Source organism: Hippocampus guttulatus, chromosome 8 (assembly GCF_054856545.1).
Source record: "Hippocampus guttulatus isolate MCC_2025c chromosome 8, RoL_Hgut_1.0, whole genome shotgun sequence".
Lineage (NCBI taxonomy): Eukaryota > Metazoa > Chordata > Actinopteri > Syngnathiformes > Syngnathidae > Hippocampus > Hippocampus guttulatus.
This window is the reverse complement of record NC_141268.1, coordinates 7,605,471-7,625,708: the sequence shown is the minus strand read 5'-3', so window position 1 is coordinate 7,625,708 and position 20,238 is coordinate 7,605,471. Positions and strand designations below refer to the sequence as shown.

The following is a 20,238-nucleotide window of genomic DNA, read 5'->3' as shown; positions in this document are numbered from 1 at the left end:
TGACAGATTTTTAATATCTTGTGGAGAAACAGTTATGTAAGCACTCCAGAAATGATGCAGGCAGACCGGCAATTTATGGACACCATGGACGGAAATGCACCATCAAGTCAAACCACTTATTACAATCTGTTTCAATAATAAACCAATTTTAGGTGATCGAGAATATCAGAGGAATTTGGATCAGGTAAATGCTTGGTTGGCCTGTATAAAGAAGGTGTGTATCCCAAAAAGGTGGATAGATGCTTACTTTTCCTTCCAAATTTGGTTGATTTTATATTTCCATGAATTCCACTCCTGCTTGTCAGATTTTTTTTCTCTCTTTATTATTCAGGACTGCCCCCAGCTTCTCCACTCCGGGCAAATCCTCATCCCGGCTGGCGAGGTGCGACCAATCACCCTGAGGGCCCGCAATCTCCCGCAGCCGCAGTCGGGTCAGCGCGGCTACGAGTGTGTGGTGAAGGTGCAGGGTGTCGGCCATCGCGTCACTGCGCTACGCTTCAACAGCACCAGCGTGCAGTGCCAGAACAGTTCGGTATGGCTTTTTTTTATTGTGGGTGACGTTTTACTATTAAATTTGGTTGACCCATTTTTTGACATTTTGTTTTCTTGAATCATCTTTTGACACATGGTCTATGCGCACATACGGTTTGCTGCTCCGAATGTCATTTAATTTAACCTTTCTACTCTTTTGCCTATTTTCTTTTGAAAGCAAATAAATGTTCCCTCTAATTTGCTGTGACCTTGTCTTTTAAACCTGGGGGTTTCAGAGCCACAAAACCAGAGCAATTGGCTACAGATGAATACGGGAGAGGAGATGTCTTCTCTTTGTTGCTCGATTACAATGCAAGGCGTGTCGTCTGTGGCAATGCATGAAAAGGGCATGGTCTTCTGACGTGGATGATGACAGATGGTTAAAAAGCCACTCGTCTCACCGCTGCCCTTTCATCCTCTCTTCCGCCTTTCCGTCCTTTCTCCACTCACGACTGTTTACTGTTTTCCAGTACATGTACGAGGGCGTGAAGATCAGCGACCTGGCGGTGGAGCTCGCCATTGTGTGGAACGGCAATTTCATCATCGACAATCCCGAGAAGATTAAAGGTGTCTTTCTCAATCTGTCTATGCCATTAGCCTGGGGTGTGAGAGACTCATTCCACAATGCTAGGGATGGATGGGTCACTAAGGGCGTCTCAAGGCCCGCCCAAAGTGCTCGCAGGGAAAGTTCACAATCCCAATAAGCGCTTATCGAGTAGCAGGCAGTCATTAGTGTGTCACAAGAGGTGAAAGATGGAGCTGCAAATTTGTTTGCCTGGGCTGCCTCGCCATGATCATAATCAAGGACAGACATAGTCATGAATTTCTGCTCTTAGAAAACTGCAACACAATCCAACACAACATATATAAACTATAAAGCAACTACCGGTACTTGGAAAAGCATAGCTTGTCAATGCTGAACAATGTTACGTTTTGGTTACCCCGATTTATTTAAAAAAATTTAAAAAAACATTGATTAAATGAACAAACCGCAACACTAATTATTCAGTCAAGATGTAGCGGGTGAATATTGGACACAAATGTCAAACTTAAGGGCCCTATTTTCGAAGGCAGGCACACGTGCGCTGTGTTTAAAAACAGGTGCATCTTCATTTTGGTTCAAGGGGAAGTCTAGTCTTGCATGTTTGGGACCACATTGCACCTTTCTGGGCATTATGGCGGATTGAGCTGCCATACCCCTGGCGTGTAAAAACGGGTGCTGAGGCACATCTTGCAATTTTAGGCTCGGAAAAAACAGGTATAAATGGTATTGCAGGTGGTTTAACACAATTTTAAGGTTTTGTTCTGGCAGACAGATTTGGCGCTCCGCAAATGTGTGTGTTGGATATTACCACGTTTCATTCATAAATATGACAACCGTGTGGGATAATTCCCTTGAAATATTGTTGGAATCAGTTCATTGAACAAATTATTATCATTATGATCTTCAAAATATTTGAATAGCACCCCCATGAACGTGCGGCGTAACTACAAAATGTGGGGGCTGCCGGTGTTTACACACGTATGCATGCACCACAGAGGATACAATCTGGTCTCGTATTGCCCACCTAGCATGCATGTCTAACAATATCATCTGCAAGGGGAGATCTTGTAGTTTACCGGTGTAGACACACTTTTCATGCAGCCCTCAGCGAGTGAATTTTTGCTTTTCACAACACGCACTTTCACCACCATCATTTTAACAGGAATAAGGGAGGCCGCTTCCATTGGATGGAAGTTGTCTGCTTCCATCCCACTTATGTTTAATTCTACCTGTGCAAAGTCGAGGAAAATACCAAGAGAAAGAAAACACCACCCATGGGCACAGACTGTACTGTGCGCTTGACTTTAGCGGAGCAAGGAAATACGGCTCTAAATGTGTTGAAATCCTGAAATTCATAAGCCAATGAACCAAATAAATTAAGCCACTTAATCAGTAAAGTAACTTAATAAATACGTGAACAACCAAACAACCTCGCAAATATTGGACATTGTCCAGCACATGTTCAACCTGAGCCTGAAGCTGGGCAGAGCTCCACAGCTGTGGAAAACTTCGTGCCTGGTCCCAGTGCCCAAGACCCCCCACCCTAAGGAGCTGAACAGCTACAGACCGGTGGCGCTGACGTCTCATCTAATGAAGACGCTGGAGGGACTCGTCCTCGCCCACCTTCAACCGCTGGTGAGCCCGGCACTGGACCCGCTGCAGTTTGCCTATCAGCCTGGCATCGGCGTGGAAGACGCCATTATCTACCTCCTCCACTCAGTGCTGTCACACTTGGAGAAGGCTGGGAGCACTGTGAGAATCATGTTCTTTGATTTCTCCAGTGCCTTCAACACCATCCAGCCCAACTTGCTGGGAGGCAAACTGCAGAACGCCGGAGTGGACCACCATCTCACAGCATGGATCATAGACTACCTCACAAATCGGCCGCAGTACGTGAGGTTGCAGAGCTGTGAGTCGGACAGGCTTCTCTGCAGCACTGGAGCGCCGCAGGGGACTGTTCTGGCTCCATTCCTGTTCATTCTCTACACCTCGGACTTCAGACACGCCACTCCAAACTGCCACCTTCAGAAGTTCTCCGATGACTTTGCGATTGTTGGCCTCATTACAGAGGGGGACAATCGGGAGTACAGGGGAATGACGAAGGACTTTGTGGACTGGTGCCAGCAGAATCTCCTCCAGATTAACCCTAGGAAAACTAAGGAGTTGGTTGTGGATTTCTGCAGGAAACAGTCCTCACCAGCACCGATGAACATCCAGGGTATGGACATAGAGAGGGTGACCTCCTACAAGTACTTAGGTGTTCTTCTGAACAACAAACTGGACTGGTCTACAAACACGGACACCCTGATTAGGAAAGGACAGAGCCGACTCTTCCTACTCAGGAAACGGAGGTCTTTTGGGGTTCAGAGGTCGCTCCTTAAGACTTTCTATAACTCGGTGGTGGCCTCGGCCATCCATTATGGCATTGTCTGCTGGTCAGGCAGCATCTCAGCCCGGGACAGAAAATGACTGGAGCGACTGGTCAGGAAGGCCAGTTCTGTCCTGGGCTGCTCCCTTGACACTCTGGAGGAGGTGGGCAACAGAAGGATGCTAACTAAGCTAAAAGCTATGATGGACAGTCCCTCCCACCCTCTCCAGCCCACCCTGACAGCACTAGGTAGCTCCTTCAGCCAGAGACTGTTACACCCGCGCTGCAAGAAGGAGAGATACCGACGCTCGTTCCTACCAACTGCTGTCAGGCTGCTGAATAAAAATAGCAACAATAATATTAATAATAATTAAATGATGTGGAAAACAACTGTAAATAGCACTGCGATTTATCCATTTTGTATTTATATTGCACTTAATTGAACGGTGTTTGTTTGTTTTTTCTTCTTCTTTCTGCCTACATTCTTGCTGCTGGAGGCTGTAAATTTCCCCAGTGTGGGACAAATAAACGATATCTTATCTTATCTTATAAATCAACCAACCACCTAACCGCTATGAACAAAGCATGTCCACGAATGTTATCCCCTCAATTTTATCGGATTTCTTTTGAGGCGATTTGATTTAAAATTGAAGGCATTTTCTACCACAAAGGAGACAGTCACACTAGATCCACTGATTCGATTTAGACATTTCAGTGTGAACAGCCACTGCGCCACAGTTAACAAAAATGAATGTCTTCGGTGGTCAGTAAATTTATCTTGTTTTCGGATTTTGATCAATTGCATGGGGGTATATTTTATCATGCCGCGATTCTGGATCAGCCATTTTGCCAAATCACTCTGGAATAAATCAGCATATGTGGATGTGTGTCCCTCGCTCAGTGCACCTGTACAAGTGCAGCGCCCAGCGAGACAGCTGCGGCATGTGCCTGCGGGCAGAGAAGAAGTTCCAGTGCGGCTGGTGCAGCAACGAGGGCAGGTGCACCATGAAGCGGCACTGTCCGCCCATATCGCCGTACGCCAGCCGCTGGCTCGACCTCTCCGCCGCTAATGTCAAGTGCACCAACCCACGCATCACCGAGGTCTGTCTCTTTGAACTTTTGTCTGACTGGATTGTCTGTGAAGTAGTTTAATAAAGTGCTTTGTCATTACTAAGTGAAAAGTTACAATTCCCTGAATAGTATCGTCAGTAATCGGCCACTATATCATGGTTCAGCTATCACTGTCCCACTATATAATCTGTTAAACATAAAAGAAAATGTGTTGAATTATGCTTGGACTGTTCACGTGTTTAAAAACATCTATGTGAATACAGCGTGTAGTCTAAAAACTTATTTTTTTTGTTTGTTTTTTACATGATCACTTTATATCATGGATTGGCACCATTTGCATGTGGGTCTGGGATCTAACAATGCACAGTGGGATCACCGTATTCATATTTAGTATTCGGGCACAAAACGTCAGGCAGTACAAAGACCCTCTTGAAATCGCTTTTTATCATCATCACCCTTCTGACAAGTTCATCGAATTCAATATTTTAGATATGAGCTTGATATGGTTGCAGTTAACTAAGTTCACTTCACAACAGGCAGCAAATCGGAAGATAGTGAACAACACTTTGAAAAAGAGGATTCGAGCTGTTTGGCAGCTTTACTATCAACATACTGTAAAACGAATAACGTCTATTTAAAAGAACCACATAGCTTTGCCTTCAGCCAGTGCTTCTCAGTTATTTTCCGTTACGTCCCTCCAGGAAGAACAAAACATTTGAAGAGGAAATATGGACATATTACAGCAATGAGGAACTTTTTTTGTCTGTAACAAAATATTTGCATGAAATTCAAACAAATAGGGAATCTGTATTTCAATTGAAATCATTTTTGAGGGTGAATTGAACTACTGTATATGATACTGCCAATTAAAATTTAATAACATTGAAAAATAAATACAAATAGCTCAGCAACGTTAGCTCCAACACAATATTTAAAAAAAAATCTTTAACCAACAAAATAAAAACGAATGGAACAATTCATGCATTTTTTTTAAAATCAAAATGAGCAAATCAGGATTAATGGCTGTTGTGAGGACTTTTTGGAATGTACACGTATTCAAAGTGGAGTGAGCACTCACCAGTCCAGTTCTCCCCATCTGCGGTTTTCATCAAAAAGAGATGTGAATGCCAGAGCAAACCAATTTTTTCGGGATCTCAGAAGCTTTTGTGGGTGTGTAGGTTGTTTTTTTTTGTTTTTTTTCCAAGATGGTGCCCGAGTAGGCAGCCTTCGGCAAGTGCTCTTCAAGAGGCTTGCTTTTTTGTTCTTTTTTGTTGTTTTTGTCTTTTTGTTTTGTCACATGTTGTTTGTTGTTTCATCGTGTAGACCTGATATGGACTGTTTTCAGCGTTTTTTGGCCACGACATTCATCAAAGTAGAAGTATCTGTGCTTGGTGGTTGCGCCTTCTCGGCAGCACGCCTGTACCGGCACAGAATTTGATTGGGAGGAATGTCGGCGCCATTGACTGTCGGTGCTGGACAGACCTGGGGCGCTTGTGTTTTTTGCGCCTGTAATGGGCAGCGTTTTTCACAACCCCGATTTGTTCAGTGGAGATGTCGGCGCTGTTGGACAGTCGGCGTTGGTGCGGCTGGATGGATGGCTGCTGAAGTTGAGGATGGGGAGAAAGGAGCGTCGGCGCAGAGCGCCGATGCGTATTTGGAACCGAGAGTCGCCCCTTGGAATTGAAATGGATTTCCATGGGACAGGAGAAGTGAACCAATCTCTTTTTTCGTCAATGGATGCTACAGCTTCTTGTTGACTTTGAAACTTAGCTTGTAGCCGACGTGTGCACATTTTGAGCATGACGTCGCTGATCCACTGGATAAAGGACATTTTGATTCTCTCCTCTTTCATCTCACACTGCTTCAAACAACAAAGCGTGTGACGGAAAAGTGGTTAGGACTGCACGACTGTCCGTGTTTTATGTTATGTGTTGTGTTTATTATTTTACTTTATGTTAACTATTTTGTTAAGCGCTTTGTTACAGCTGCCGCTGTTGTGAAATCGCTATATAAATCAGCATGTATTGTATTGTATTGTATTGTGTGTGACTCAATGAATTGTGAATGCTAACACAGTAGCGGAAGACGCCTCACGAGGTAAACATCATTCTCCATAAGGATCACGTGTCATGAGCATATGCATTAGCATGCTCATGATTAAATATTAAGAGCTGCTCGCATGATTGTCAGAGTTCGTTGGTGCCGTGTGACGAACCATGACACTTGAAAGAAATTTTAATTAGGCTCTCGTCAAACAAAGGCCTGCCATAGTCTAGTGAAAATACGACATAGGTTTTAGTTGTCTACTTGCATCAGGGGCCAAGTGGAACTGTGACCTCCAAACACACATGCACTCTATTGAAAGATGTTCAAGTAGTCTTAATAGCAAATGGCTCAAGTGTACTGTACATTATCACCCGGGCGAGGATGTTTGTCGATCTGATCAAGCAGTCATTGAATTCACCCTTATGACGCTTTGTTGAAATCGGGTTATTTACGAAACACTTGACAGATCTTGTGTCACAAACCGCAGTTCTTTTCACGCGAGGGTGGCAAGCGGGTCATGCGCCGAAGATGGTGCGGAGCTGGCACTTCAAAGAGCTGTGGGCCTTTGATGTACCACTTGTATTAATAGCATTTGCTAAGGAGGCATGGAAAAATGAAGCAAGTGTAGTGTTCCACTGGAAAGCACTGCTGTGACATTGCTACCAATCTGCTGTGCAGGCCCCCAAAAAGTTTGCAGCTGAAAGGTTTGACTTGAACATTGGAAAGGAGTACATATTCATTTTATTAAAGAGGGGTATGTTATGAAAACTAAAGTTTTTAGAAATTGCATACAAATAGTTGGGTCTCTGAAATCTGCCAACACATCATTGGCCCTATTTTCATGCAGAGCCCAAGTCTTGCGCAAAATGGAGTATAACTGTGTGCATTTGTAGAGTATTCTACTTTTTGGGATATTTCTAGACCTTGCGCAGGGAGAAATGGCTGAAATGGGGTGGAACGAGCAGACTCCCCCATTCCTCTTAAAATCATGGCAGTGGAATTTCACCAGTGCTCGACACTGCATCAACAGAAATGGGGGTCAAAGAACCCGAGACTGGCACGTGCAAAGTGCGTTTACAGTATAAACTGCAATATCTGCAAGATGATGTAGTCGACCCAAAACAAGACAACAAATGTGTATCAGCATTTTTGGCAGCAACAAACTAATACTGCAGTCAGAGCATGTATCTAAATCTTACTGACAAAGATATTTTTACAGACAGTGTGACTTAATGGACATATGAGAGGATGGATATGAATGTAATTCATCCAGGATAACTTTCTGTCAACCGTGTATGTCTTTACTTCCTGCCCATTCCTACTGAACAGCCTTTACTGCTACATGAGAAAGTAAACAATTGTGTATCAGCAGGTCAGATATTCTTTACCGTAGTGGTGATCAAGGCATTCGTTCCAAACCAAAAACTCTACCCTATCGTCCATCCACACAAATGTCTTCTGGTTGCTTTGCAATCCTCGGCATCATTGTATGCTTACATTGCATCGGCTTCTTCTGATTTTGTGGAACAATTATCGCAGTTTTTGCGAATTTTCTGTTGCCACTTGGTGTCAAGGAAGTACAGTGAAGAGATACATCATGACTGTTCCAGATTTTTGACTGTTGGGTGGGAGATACGTTTAGCCGGGGGTTGTAAGCGAAACTTCACCTCGTGTGGTTTTGCTTCGCTGAGTCGATATTAAAAAGCACAAGCTGACAAATGACGGAGGTCTCGTGAATGAATGACAACTGGTGTGTTCATGAGTTGCAAAGGCGACACTCATGCCTACTTTGAAATTATTGAAAGTGTTTTGAGATCGTATTTTGTGACAGGATTATGGTTTATTAACATGAAGAATTTTTAACGTTTTTGGGGAGGGTACATTAATTTGTATAAAGGCACCTAGTAAATGTTTTAATTCAGGAAACATTGTCTCTGTTTTCCTTTGATAGGTGAGCCCAGTTTCTGGACCTCTAGAGGGCGGCACGTTAGTTACCATCCAGGGCTTGAATCTTGGGCTGTCCTTCTCCGAGCTGGAGGGTAATGTGCAGGTGGCGGGAGTCCAGTGCATCCCACAGGAGGAGGGCTACATCACTGCCGAACAGTAAGGGAGCTGCTTTTTGAGCTGATCAGAAATCGGCCCTTGAATAGCATCAACCGGAGGAAACCATTCTTGCTTCAAAAACAGAATTATCTTCATTAAGCTTTAGGAAGAGAAATGTTGATACCCCTTCATTTGTTTTTTGCATCTTTGCATATCGAGAAAAGCTCCCTGGGGGGTGGGGGGAATGGACTGTTCTCTGCAAATGGCCTGGGGCAATAGTTTGGATACCCTTATTTTAAAGCTTGGTAATCAATCTGTGCATTTATGTTTTCCACGTGGGCTTGTTAGGACTGTCGTCAGAGGCGGGGCTAGTTCAGGGTATGGTGCAGTCAGAGCCAACGGGAAGAGACGGCATTTTTGCTGGCTGCTGTTTGGAGGCTGCCGGCTAAGCTGTAATTGAAATGCGCGGCATGTCACTGACTGGAGGGACAATCTGTTGGCCATGTGTTTCTCTTGCAGCCATGTAATGTGATTGGGCTCACACGGCGAGGCTTTATCATTTATATCCTTGTATTTAAAAAAATAAAAAATTAAAAGAACATGTTGAAGGAAAAGATAAAACTCACGATTCAATATGCGCTCTAAAAGAAGACAGCACTGATATAAGAGACATTATTTTCAACGCGGGGTCACTTATTTAATGGCATATTCATGGGACATTTTATTTTATTGACCCGGCAGACAATACAGATTTATTGTGGTAACTGCTACATTGTCAGGACAACAGCAGGTAATAGTGGGCGACAATGGCGCTGCAGATGGGGGGGGGCAGAGTGGTGGTGCAGTTTGTCATCTGAGTTGTGGAGCTGTTTTCCATTCGGAAGAAAGATGGTCCCCTAAATTGACCCGCAACTTTTATGAAAGCAGCCTCAATCAGAGCAGCCGGCGGCCCCCTGGGAATGTGTTTTTTTCCTGGGGGGGTTTTGTGTGCATCAACAGCCGCCAAATCGTATTCAATTTGGTTTGCCACAGTATTGTTTGGAATGGGGAACCGTGATGTGGCTTGGTGAGAGCAAGCCTGCTTTGTAAATAATGTGACACTCACTCAGTATGCTGTGTAAAGTCAACCGTGCCGCTTGCTGACATTAACCATCAACAAACAGAACTGTGTCCTGAGGAAGAGTTTGAAATTACAATATTTTTACTCTCAAAGTAAGGGCGCTTGAAAACTGGCTCCAAACATGGGTTCGAGTTTCCAGGTAGGTTTCAAATGAGGGTTTCAACCTAATCTGTGGTTAAGGTATCAAATTAGGGTTTCAAGATTGGTTTAGGGTTTCAAGACGGGGGTTATGACCTCAATTAACTTGGGGGTTCAAACCTGAGATCAGGTTTCAAACAAGGTTTAGGCTTTAATATTAGGATTTTAAGACTGTCAATTTTGAAGAAGGATTTCAAGACAAAATGGTAAAGTTTAAAACAGGATGAGTGTTTGGAGACAGGGTTAAGGTTTCAAAGTAAAGTTTCAAGGCAGGATTAGGTTTACAAACCTCAGTTCAGGCTTCAAACAAAGGTTGGTGTTTCAAATTAGGTTTATTGTATTTGTTTCAAAACAAAATCGGCATTTCAAAGTCATATATGAAAAAGGATGACTGTCTCTCGCCAGGGTTAAGGTTTCAAAGTAAAGTTTCAAGACAGAATTATGTTTTCAAATTAAAGTTTCAAGCCACGGTTCCGGTTTCAAAGTTAGGGTTTCAAACCTATTTTGGGTTAATATTAGGATTTCAAGTCTGGGTCAGGATTTCAAACTAGCGTTTCAAAGTTGGGTTCCAAATGAACGTGAAGGTATAAAGTGAAAGTTTTGAATCAGGCTTTCAAAACTGGGTTTGTGTTTCAAATTAGGTTTTCAAGAATGAATTAGTTTGAAAGTAGGGCTTCAAAACAAAATTTGCATTTCAAAATAGAGTTTGAAAAAGGATTACTGCTTCAAGACAGGTTTAGGGATTTAAAGTAAAATTTCAAAACACGATTCGCATTTCAAGCCTGGGTTAGTGTTTCAAATTAGAGCTCTCCAAAAATAATTAGGGTTTCAAGTCTGACTCAGGATTTCAGGATTAGGATTCAAGACAGGGTAAATTTCAAAGTAAGGGTTCAAGACAAAACATCGGTTTCAAAGTAGAGCTTTAAACCAGGTTTAAAATTTAGAGTTTCGTTTCAAATTTGGCTTTCCAGCTCGAATTAGGATTGGGAGAGGATTTTAAATGAAGAGTGTGAGGGCTTCAACTTTAGGTTTCAAATTAGCGTGTCGATCAGGGGATGTGGTTTCAAACCAGGATTAGGGTGTTGAAAGTGGATTAAGGTTTCCAGCCTGTTGCATGTGATTCTGATACCTTTAACCTCGTTTAGACAATTGCAATGTGCACATCACTAAACATGGAATTTTGTTGCTTTATGCCTGCCGTTTTGTATATACCTTTAAATTAATTTCCATGTGCCAGGATCGTGTGCGAGATGGTCGCCGCTCCGAGAGGAAGCGAACCGGGCCCAGTCAAGCTTTGTGTGGGCGAATGCAGGCCGGAACTAAGCGCACAGTCCCAGCAGCTCTACTCTTTTGTGGTAATTCAATGTTCCATTTAATCCATTCAATCTGAAATTATCAAATGGAGAAACAGACAATAGAAGACTTGATTAAGGAGCTTTTGTTCATAAAGATCTTGCGCATTAGTCTGTGTGCTAATAATAATTATTTAATGGCTTTCTGAAGACATCGGAGGGCGTGGGGAAGGGTGGTCGGAATCTTCATTGTTTTTGCTATCTGCCTCTTTAACAGCAGACTGGTCTGTTATTGCAATGATAACCTGCCGCTGTCTCACAGCACATTGGAGCATTGAGTGTTTCACTTAATTGCGACACTTTATTTATTTGTTTGTTTATGTATTCATTTATAACAAATAATTTAACTTCATTCATCTATCTATGCCAGCGATAGATAGAATAATATCTTTGTGTTCAATTTCACAGAGTCAGATTTCACACCAACTAAATTTGAGTACATTGAGAGCCAACGAGGTGTCACTTGTTTGAATTTGGGCTTTGTTATGAAAATTTGAGGCATAAGCGAGCCTCAGCAATGCTGCCCCTTGAGCGAAGCGAAACGAGAACATTTGCAATGAGCTGCTGTAGGCCACAACTCACATCCACAGCTCACACGCAGGGTAGTCAGCCAAGCTGACTCCAGCTGCTGACATCACTTTCAACACGGATACTACAGTAGTAGAGTAATGAATAGGGCTGTAACGAAAAATAAAATTCATTTTGAAAAGCTGATTTTAATTAAAAAGATGAGTGCATCAAAGCAAACCAAATTGCTCAACTTTAAAATGTACCGTCCTCAAATCGTGTCGCACCCACATACCGAGTTGCTTATCGAAATGTTTTTAATTGAGAGAGGCACACATTTTATAAAACTAATCAATTTAATTGTTAAAATACAATTCAGTGCTATTTTTCTTGATTTAAAAACAAAAAAATATGGATTTTGGGGGGGGGGGGGTGGAATGGATGAATGGCACTTCAATAATTTAATGGGGGAAATTTGCTGTATGAATATATTGAGTGACCAGGTTGGTCACAGAATGAATTGAACTCATAGGTTTGGTGGTGAGATGGGGCTTCAAAACCAGATATTAAACAAAGTCTTTTGATTTTTGGATCTCAACAGACCCCTTCAATGCTGGTGCTTACCCCAGACAGAGGGCCGGAATCTGGGGGCACCAAGGTCACTATTGTCGGAGAAAACCTGGGCGCTGGCAGCTCTGTCACTGTTTACTTTGGCAACCAAACATGCGAGCTGTACAGGTGCGCTAAGTATATGCTATACTTCTTTCTGTTTCTATTTTGTTGACAACAAATCTCAGTCAGAAAAAGTAACAGGAACAAAAAATACACATTGAGATGAGAATATGGTGGGTATTATCGTGCCTGCCTACTTTAAGCTAAAAACGCCTCACAGTGAGTCAAGAGGGTGAGGCGAGGGGCCATTAGCTCCAGCGCCATCTAATTACATCGTTCCATCCCTAATGTGTCAGTAATAAGAAGTAGATGGGACAGGCTATAATGAATCCTATCCTCACACAAGTACTAGACTCATATCTGTGTTAACTGAAGGATTTACCACTATCAAAGCTGGGGGAGAAAAATCCTCCTTTTTGCCCCCCCCCCCCCCCCCCTCTCAACAGGAGGACCACATCGGAGATGGTTTGCTTTTCTGCTCCGTCAATGACCGGAGCAGGGCCGGTGCCAGTCGGTCTGAGGGTGGACCGAGCAAAGGTTCTTGGTAGTCTGTCCTTTGAGTACATACAAGACCCCACGGTGCAGCGCATTGAGCCCCTGTGGAGCATTGCAAGGTAACTCTCACAACCACACCAGAACATAGCTGTCCGATTCAAAGTAAGGGGGGGCACTTCTGATGCCCAATGGAAATACATGTTTCAAATACAAACGTCGTCAACGGTGGTTTACAAATGTGCTCTTTACAGAACACAAAAAAAAGCTGACATGTCCACTGAAAACCTCCTATGGCCACTTGGCATGAAACGGTATTAAGATTTTATATCACAGTCATCGTGGCCAAAATTATCACTGTTATATGTTCATGATGTAGCAATATGAAATTTAAACCAATAAAAATGATAAGTGCATTTACTTTGTATTGAGACCAGGCCCTTCCGCAAATAGTGAAAAAGTAATTGACGCCCACTAAATCTTATTTAATTATTGCCTATATTAATAGTTTCAACCATAAATATACTACAAACTATGACAGATTTTTTTTCCATTAACTTTCAAACCCAACATTACCCTTCAAAATAAATGCCTTACAAATGATTTGATTTCCAAGACATGCACCATAAGCGTGCATTCTTCTTGTTAGTTACGGACACTATTGCTAATAGCATGTTGTGTCTGTCCCATGATACAAAAACGAGCCAGCGACAGAGCTGTATACGCTTAACGTTGCTAAATCTGATTGTCAGGACACTAACATATGAAAATAAAAAAAAACAGAATTAGTAACCGTAAAAAATATATTAGCACAATTTGTTAATAACTGTTTCAACGATCTACGTGTCATCGATCTTGGATTATAAACGTAAATATTTTGCGCAGGTGACCAAGTCAAGAACAAAAAAAAATGGTCAAGTTGGACCTGTTTTCAGCAGATCACTGACAGCCACGAAGAAAACGTGGAAATGGGGTTGACTGAGATTACCAATGGCTACTAAGAGTCAACAAGCTTGGTTTATCCATCCACCCATCCATCCATTTTATCCTCACAAGTGTCGCGGGGGTTGCTGGAGTCTATCCCAGCTGTCTTCGGGCAGTAGGCGGGGGACATCCTGATCCGGTTGCCAGCCAATCGCATGGGCACACAGCGATGAACAACCATCCGCGCTCACACTCATACCAAGGGACAATTTTGAGTGTTCAATCAACCTGCTATGCATGTTTTTGAAATGTGGGAGGAAACCGGTGCACCCGGAGAAAACCCACGCAGGCAAGGGGAGAACATGCAAACTCCACACAGGAAGGCCGCAGCTGGAATCGAACTCGGTACCTCCGCACTGTGAGGTTGACGCGCTAACCACCCGGCCACACCTTGCTTTATGATTGTAATGTTTTGCACAAATGCCTGACAAAGTCATGATTTTTTTAATTGATTTTTTTACCGGTCCAACTGAGATGCTAATGAGTGGGTGACTGACAAAATCATGAAAAAAAAAAGACTGAAATGAGAGGCCAATTTGCCATCACTTAATTAACCAAGTGTCGACAACCTTGGGTTATAAACACCATGTTTTGGTTTGGTTTTTTTTGCAGATGACAATCTCAGGTTATCAACCTCATGTTGTTTCAATCAAACATCGACAACTTTGGAGTTATGAATATAACTGAAAGACACAAATTCAAATTAGACCTAACGGGCTGTCAAAATCATGGGTTGTCCCCCCTACTTGCCACCTCTTCTGACTTTTAAGGAGGTTTTGGCAGATAGGCTCAGCTCAGAAGACCTAAAATTCAGGGGCACCTTGCACAAAAGGGATTTACGAGCGGTGCTCGCAGGCAAAGTGCTAATTTTAGTTGTGTAACGTTTCATGAATGGTTGTAGCTTAGGAGGCTCCGCAGGGCTCTCGCGACTCATGTTTGCATGCTGAATATGCTGTTTGATTAGAGGAGCGTGGCGAAACGAGCAAGAGACAAATTGAAAACGGGCCCCAAGTTCATGAGAGGCGCAAAAACAAAGGCGAGTCGGCTTAGGTAGATGAGTCAAGCCATTTCATTTCCTCGGTGGGACAATCTCAAAGCATGTACTGAAGCGTATTTGCTGACTTTTACTGTCAGAAACCTGACTGCAGGTGCGCTTATCGCTGAATGACGGGACCAAGCTTCGAAGCGTTGAAATTACACTGTCACGGCAACCTTTCAAAATTTGGGTTCATCGCGCAAGTTAAGCAGTCATGACTCGTGTAAAAAGGTCTTGATTGATTTTCATTTCAGGCTATCCCACTCAAAATGTATTTTCCACACAGCAGCAAAGGTGACATGAGATGTATAGCTCATGATGCTCATCTTCTTTTGCTATGAATGCAAACAGGACTGAGAAACATCTGTGCCTGCTAACACATCGAGGGAAAACCATCCTTCAAAAGGACATTTTTAATTCATCTCACATATGCCCGTTGCATAACCAACATCGCACAGTAAAGAGCAATCGTCTGTCAAGGGGTGAAGTGAGTGAAAAAAAAAGTAGTTGCTTGCCACTCTTTGTTAGTCTTCTTATTTTATGAAATGCGGTGAAGAAATGGGCAATTACTCAGCAACATTTCATGAGTTCTTCCTTGACACACACGCCAGCCCCTTGAAAATGGAGTGATCTGTTTTGCATTTTTCTATCCAGCATGCATGTTGCAATTGATTGTTTTTTTCCATTTCAAACATGACTGCTGTGGTAAAGATCATTAAAAGAACAAAGGCTCTGGTGGCTTGAGCCATTTTTGAACATTACTTGACAATATCATATTATTTTATTGTCTGGTTACATCATTGTGGCCAACTGGTTGCCTTTTACCTACTTGTCCCAAACATAAAATTATAAAACTAAAGTGGATAGAGTCGTGCATTGCTCCAAGCTGTGGAATCCACCTCCAGTTTAGTTTACAGCTGCTACCAGAACCCTTTCATGCACTCTGTAACCTGATAACATGATAAGCTGTCCACTGTAGTAACCGCGGTCCCTGCAAGGGTTAATTGACTTATCAAATAGTAGTTTAGCAGCTAATAATTGTCAAAATGCGATTTGATTGTTGACATTTTCACAAGCTAGAAACCTGTCCTATTTACCTACAGATTAAGACTAAAGTGAGACACTTTCCTATCGCAAGGAGATCTGTGTTGTCTCATCTTGGACGCACAGTTCCACCATGAGCCTATGCAAGTTTAGCTTCAGGCTTTGAAGTGCGAGAAGACAGGGTGGAAATGTTTAATTCACCTCTCCGGCTTGAATTCTCACGTGCTGCAATATAAGATCACGCACAGGTCATGCATCAGAGATCAGAGAAAGTCGTTCACTGTAACCTCATCGCGTCCTTACAAATATGTAAACAAGCAGCTCCTGTATTCATGTGACTGAATACAAAAAAATAGAAGCCCGCTGGTTGACTTCGTTTGATCCGGCACTCCTGCCCAATAACAAAGAGCATAGCGCTTTGCCAGCTTCTTCAAATATCTTCTCTCGCCGGCTCGGAGGACAACATTGGGTTTGAATGCTTGCAAGACATCCATCTGTGTTAGTCACTCTAATTAGAGAAAGAGTTTTGGAACAGAATGACTCAGACCGCTAATCAGTCCTCTTTCCTTCCACGTAGTGGCCACACCACACTGACGGTAACCGGGACCAACCTGGACGTGGTGCAGGAGCCGCGAGTCCGAGTCAAATACGCCGGCCACGAATCTGTCAATGTGAGTGAAGCATCGGCTATTGCGCTGCACCGAACTTCCAATGAAGTTGTTTATGTTTGATCAGTGATGATAGAAGGAGATTTCGAGCTGCGGGAGATTCACTGCTAAGCCCGGCTTTCACCGCACGACTCATTATATCTTATTTGACTTATTCATGCTGGTATTTTCTCATACTTTGATTTGTTTTGTCTTTTATTGGCTTGACTAAAAGTGAACAAAACTGAATTGTCACATTGTGACTGTACAGTTTTTTTTCATCATTTTTAACAACATAGCTAAGGCTGGATTTACACTGCAGATTTCATTTGCCCGAGGCCAATTCAATGCTTGCATCCAATTTCTCAAGTAACCCACGTCACTTCTACAGTTACTGTACTCTTGGCCTTACTCCAATCACTTTCCCTATTTAATGCTATACGCATCATTAATTGACCATTTTTACACTATATTTAATAGTCTCAAGCAAGGGTATCACACTCATTTTTAGTGATGTTCTCATGGGCTTTTCCTGACATTGTTTTTTTTGTCTTGCTTGCCGAAGCGTGAAGGTGTTCACCATATTCGTGGTCAGAAAGAGGCTGCATGTACAGGTTCATTGCAATATAGCACTTAATATGATGTCTGTAATGTTTTATATCCAGAAAACTCTTTTTTTTCAACGGTAAGCTTGGCTTTATCACTTCACAAGAACCAATTGGCACAAGGATATCATCAGAGGCATTAGGTGATCATAATCGGTGGACATCACATGACTGGTTCAGGGTAGTCCTCAGGTGTAGTGCAGTTTTCATCCTGAGCACAGATGCACGATGAATGTAAGAGAACCTGCTAAATAAACCGCACCATAATGTGTGTAGACAGCACTCTGCTCCAAGCCAATTAAATGGTGTGTTAATGATGCCTGCCCGGGATTTGAGCTGCTATATTAAAATTGCATGTTTGACAGAACTGCTGGCAGCGACGTGATCTGAGAGAGGCTTAGAGTGGACCTTTGACATGTATCAACTGCCGAGAAAGAAGGTCACAGACGAATTTAATGAGGGCGGCGGCTGTATCGTCAATATCTTTAAAACACAGCATGAATGGCAAAAAAATGCTTTGAAATAAAAAGATGGCGACTTGAAACCATTTGGTGGAAAAGCCGAGATAACAATTGGAAAAAAAAACACTTTGACGCTTATAATTCAGTCTGCACAGATGAAACTTTAAAGGTCAGATAGATTTTGAGTAGTTTAATGAGGAAAATAATGAGTTAGTGATAAAAACATCCGTGACAGATACCTTTGAGGAGGCAGTTATCAGAAATTCGACCATGACAGCTCTGCAAAACGGTTGCTCAGATGTCACCTTGACTTCATACATATTAATATGACACAATACAATACAAATGCCCGATTTTTGAATATACTGCTCAAGAGACTTAAATCAAAGGTTTATACAACACATTACTATTTGGCTACCATTGTTTTTGACACAAAGGACAGTGCGATGTGAAATGGCTGCCTGAAGGTTGGCTGAAACATGCATGAATGTGTACCTAGAGAGGAAAGTCACTCTCAATAACTTGAGTATTTAAAAAAAAAAAAAAAAAAAAATCTAAGTGCTCCTTTTACCCGGTTTTCTGTCAATAATGACTAGAGTGAATACCTGCGTATTTACAGTTCACAATCCACGAGTAGGCAATTCCAACCATATTTAGTGCGGTCAATTACTCACAGTTTTTGACAACAAGGTTTACTGTATTGGGTTTACTGTAGTAATTCCCAACAAGGGTGATGAGGCACACCTGACAAGGTCCAAACAAAAACTAGGTGGAGTTTTTGTTCCCCAAAAAACATTTATAGAAAAGCGCACCGACAAAGTATAAACAGAAACTGCTGTTCACAAGGAGCCAGGAAAAACAAAGCATGAAACAAAAAGCGCTTTCAAAAGGCAAGGTAGTAGTAAAGCCGAGAACATAAATGAAATGACAAGAGTCCAATTACACAAAACAAAATAAGAACAAGATCAACGACAAAACAATATCAATACTTGCAAACGAGGGACTAGAGAGCAAAAACGAAACATGAGCAGCAAGCCAGGTCAATAATATGACAAGATGAGGCAGCTTGGCAGTCCTTACATACATGGCAAGCCTTGATTATAAAAAAGGAACAGGTGTGCCTGCTGGAGGGCAACTCCCTTCACTCTAGCAGGGGCTGAAAACAAAATCAAAACAGACAGAACATGACAACACCGGGGTGTCTAGGCACACTAGCGTGCCGTGGGAAATTATACAATTTTACTTCACTTTTCCAGAAATTATTGTGCATTAACTACAAATCCATCTTTGGTCATGTATCTATGCCAGCAATGTGGAGTAACAGGCAAAACTATTAACTCATTCAATCCCAGCCATTTTCACTGGAGGTACCCCCTCAATCCCAGCGTTTTACTGGATTTGGCCCACAGAATATTTGCTTCTAATGCTAGATAAACACGGAGCCTACCAAAATAAAGTTTGGACTCTCTTCTTTCAGCAGAAAAAAAAAATGTTTCTATCTTTTTCCATTCTTCAGCAATCAGCATTATAAAATGGCTAAGTTTCATGAAAATGGCGATTCCTGGGCAAAAAACGGAGAAAAAGAGCTTTTTGTAAAAACATACATTTCAAGCACCTGAGGCACCACTGCCACCTACTGGTCGCTTTTTTTTACATGATTTACAATGGAAACGGCTTATTCTCATTCACAGATTGCATCAGCCACTCCTCCTCTCTATGACGCAAAAAAAAAAAGACGTAGACGTACAAGTACGTCCTTGGTAGTTTTAAAAAGACGTACAAGTACGTATTGTGGAATGAAAGAGTTAAATGGCCTTCTATGAGGTGGCAGAAGGTACTTCCATTCGGTGTATGCAAATGTTGCCATTCATACGACAGATTAAATCATGGCTTTCTGCGACAATATCAACTTTGTGTTTCATTAAACAGGTCCAGATTTCAGCCTGGGTAAATGTACATTTGTCAGCAAACTGAGAAGAGATCACCATTATTTCACTATGCATACTTTTACAAATATTTTTGTTTGGTGGCACGGCATGAGCTTTTTATTATGGCGCAGTGAGGTTTGGAAAATTGATTTAGTGTATAAGTGTGGGAACTATTGTCACTTTGGTAACTTGGACTTGGATCTGACTCGTGTGCAGGTGTGCAAAGTGCTGAACACCACCACCATCAGCTGCTTTGCTCCGTCGCTGCAGTTCGAGTACGACGATGGCCAAGCGGACAGCGTCAAGCACGTGGATGAGTTTGGCTTCGTTTTCAACAATGTTCAAGCACTGCTCACTTACAGCAACAGCAGCTTTGTCTACTATCCCAATCCTTACCTGGAGCCCCTCAGCCTGTCAGGCATCCTGGAGCAGAAACCGGGCGCTCCCATAATCCTAAAGGTACGTTAGCGGCGAACGAGCTGGTCATTTGATGACATAAACAAAGACTGTAAAGCTAAGTGGTGAGGTGTAAGGATTTGGGGTTCACACTGAAGTTTAGTCCAGGATAAGGTTGAGACGCTCACGACATTTTAAGATGTAAGGTTTGCCATTTTTTCAGATCTACCGCAGCAATAACTGTTTCATCGAC

The 20,238-nt window shown here is 42.4% G+C and overlaps 1 protein-coding gene across 2 annotated transcripts in view; it reads left to right on the top strand.

Annotated features, from left to right (window-relative positions):
* The window catches only part of LOC147200988 (plexin-A2-like), a 126,669-nt gene that overhangs the window by 83,249 nt on the left and 23,182 nt on the right, over nucleotides 1-20,238 (top strand). For both annotated transcript variants that reach the window (XR_015101581.1, XM_086117424.1), the window contains exons 10-18: nucleotides 332-532; nucleotides 1,002-1,098; nucleotides 4,345-4,544; nucleotides 8,512-8,663; nucleotides 11,099-11,216; nucleotides 12,322-12,458; nucleotides 12,839-13,006; nucleotides 16,526-16,619; nucleotides 19,806-20,048. Coding sequence is in view for 1 of the 2 variants with exons in the window: in XM_086117424.1 (XP_085973550.1) it covers nucleotides 332-532; nucleotides 1,002-1,098; nucleotides 4,345-4,544; nucleotides 8,512-8,663; nucleotides 11,099-11,216; nucleotides 12,322-12,458; nucleotides 12,839-13,006; nucleotides 16,526-16,619; nucleotides 19,806-20,048 (1,410 nt within the window). In the remaining variant the exon portion in view is untranslated. The remainder of the gene's footprint in view (nucleotides 1-331; nucleotides 533-1,001; nucleotides 1,099-4,344; nucleotides 4,545-8,511; nucleotides 8,664-11,098; nucleotides 11,217-12,321; nucleotides 12,459-12,838; nucleotides 13,007-16,525; nucleotides 16,620-19,805; nucleotides 20,049-20,238) is intronic.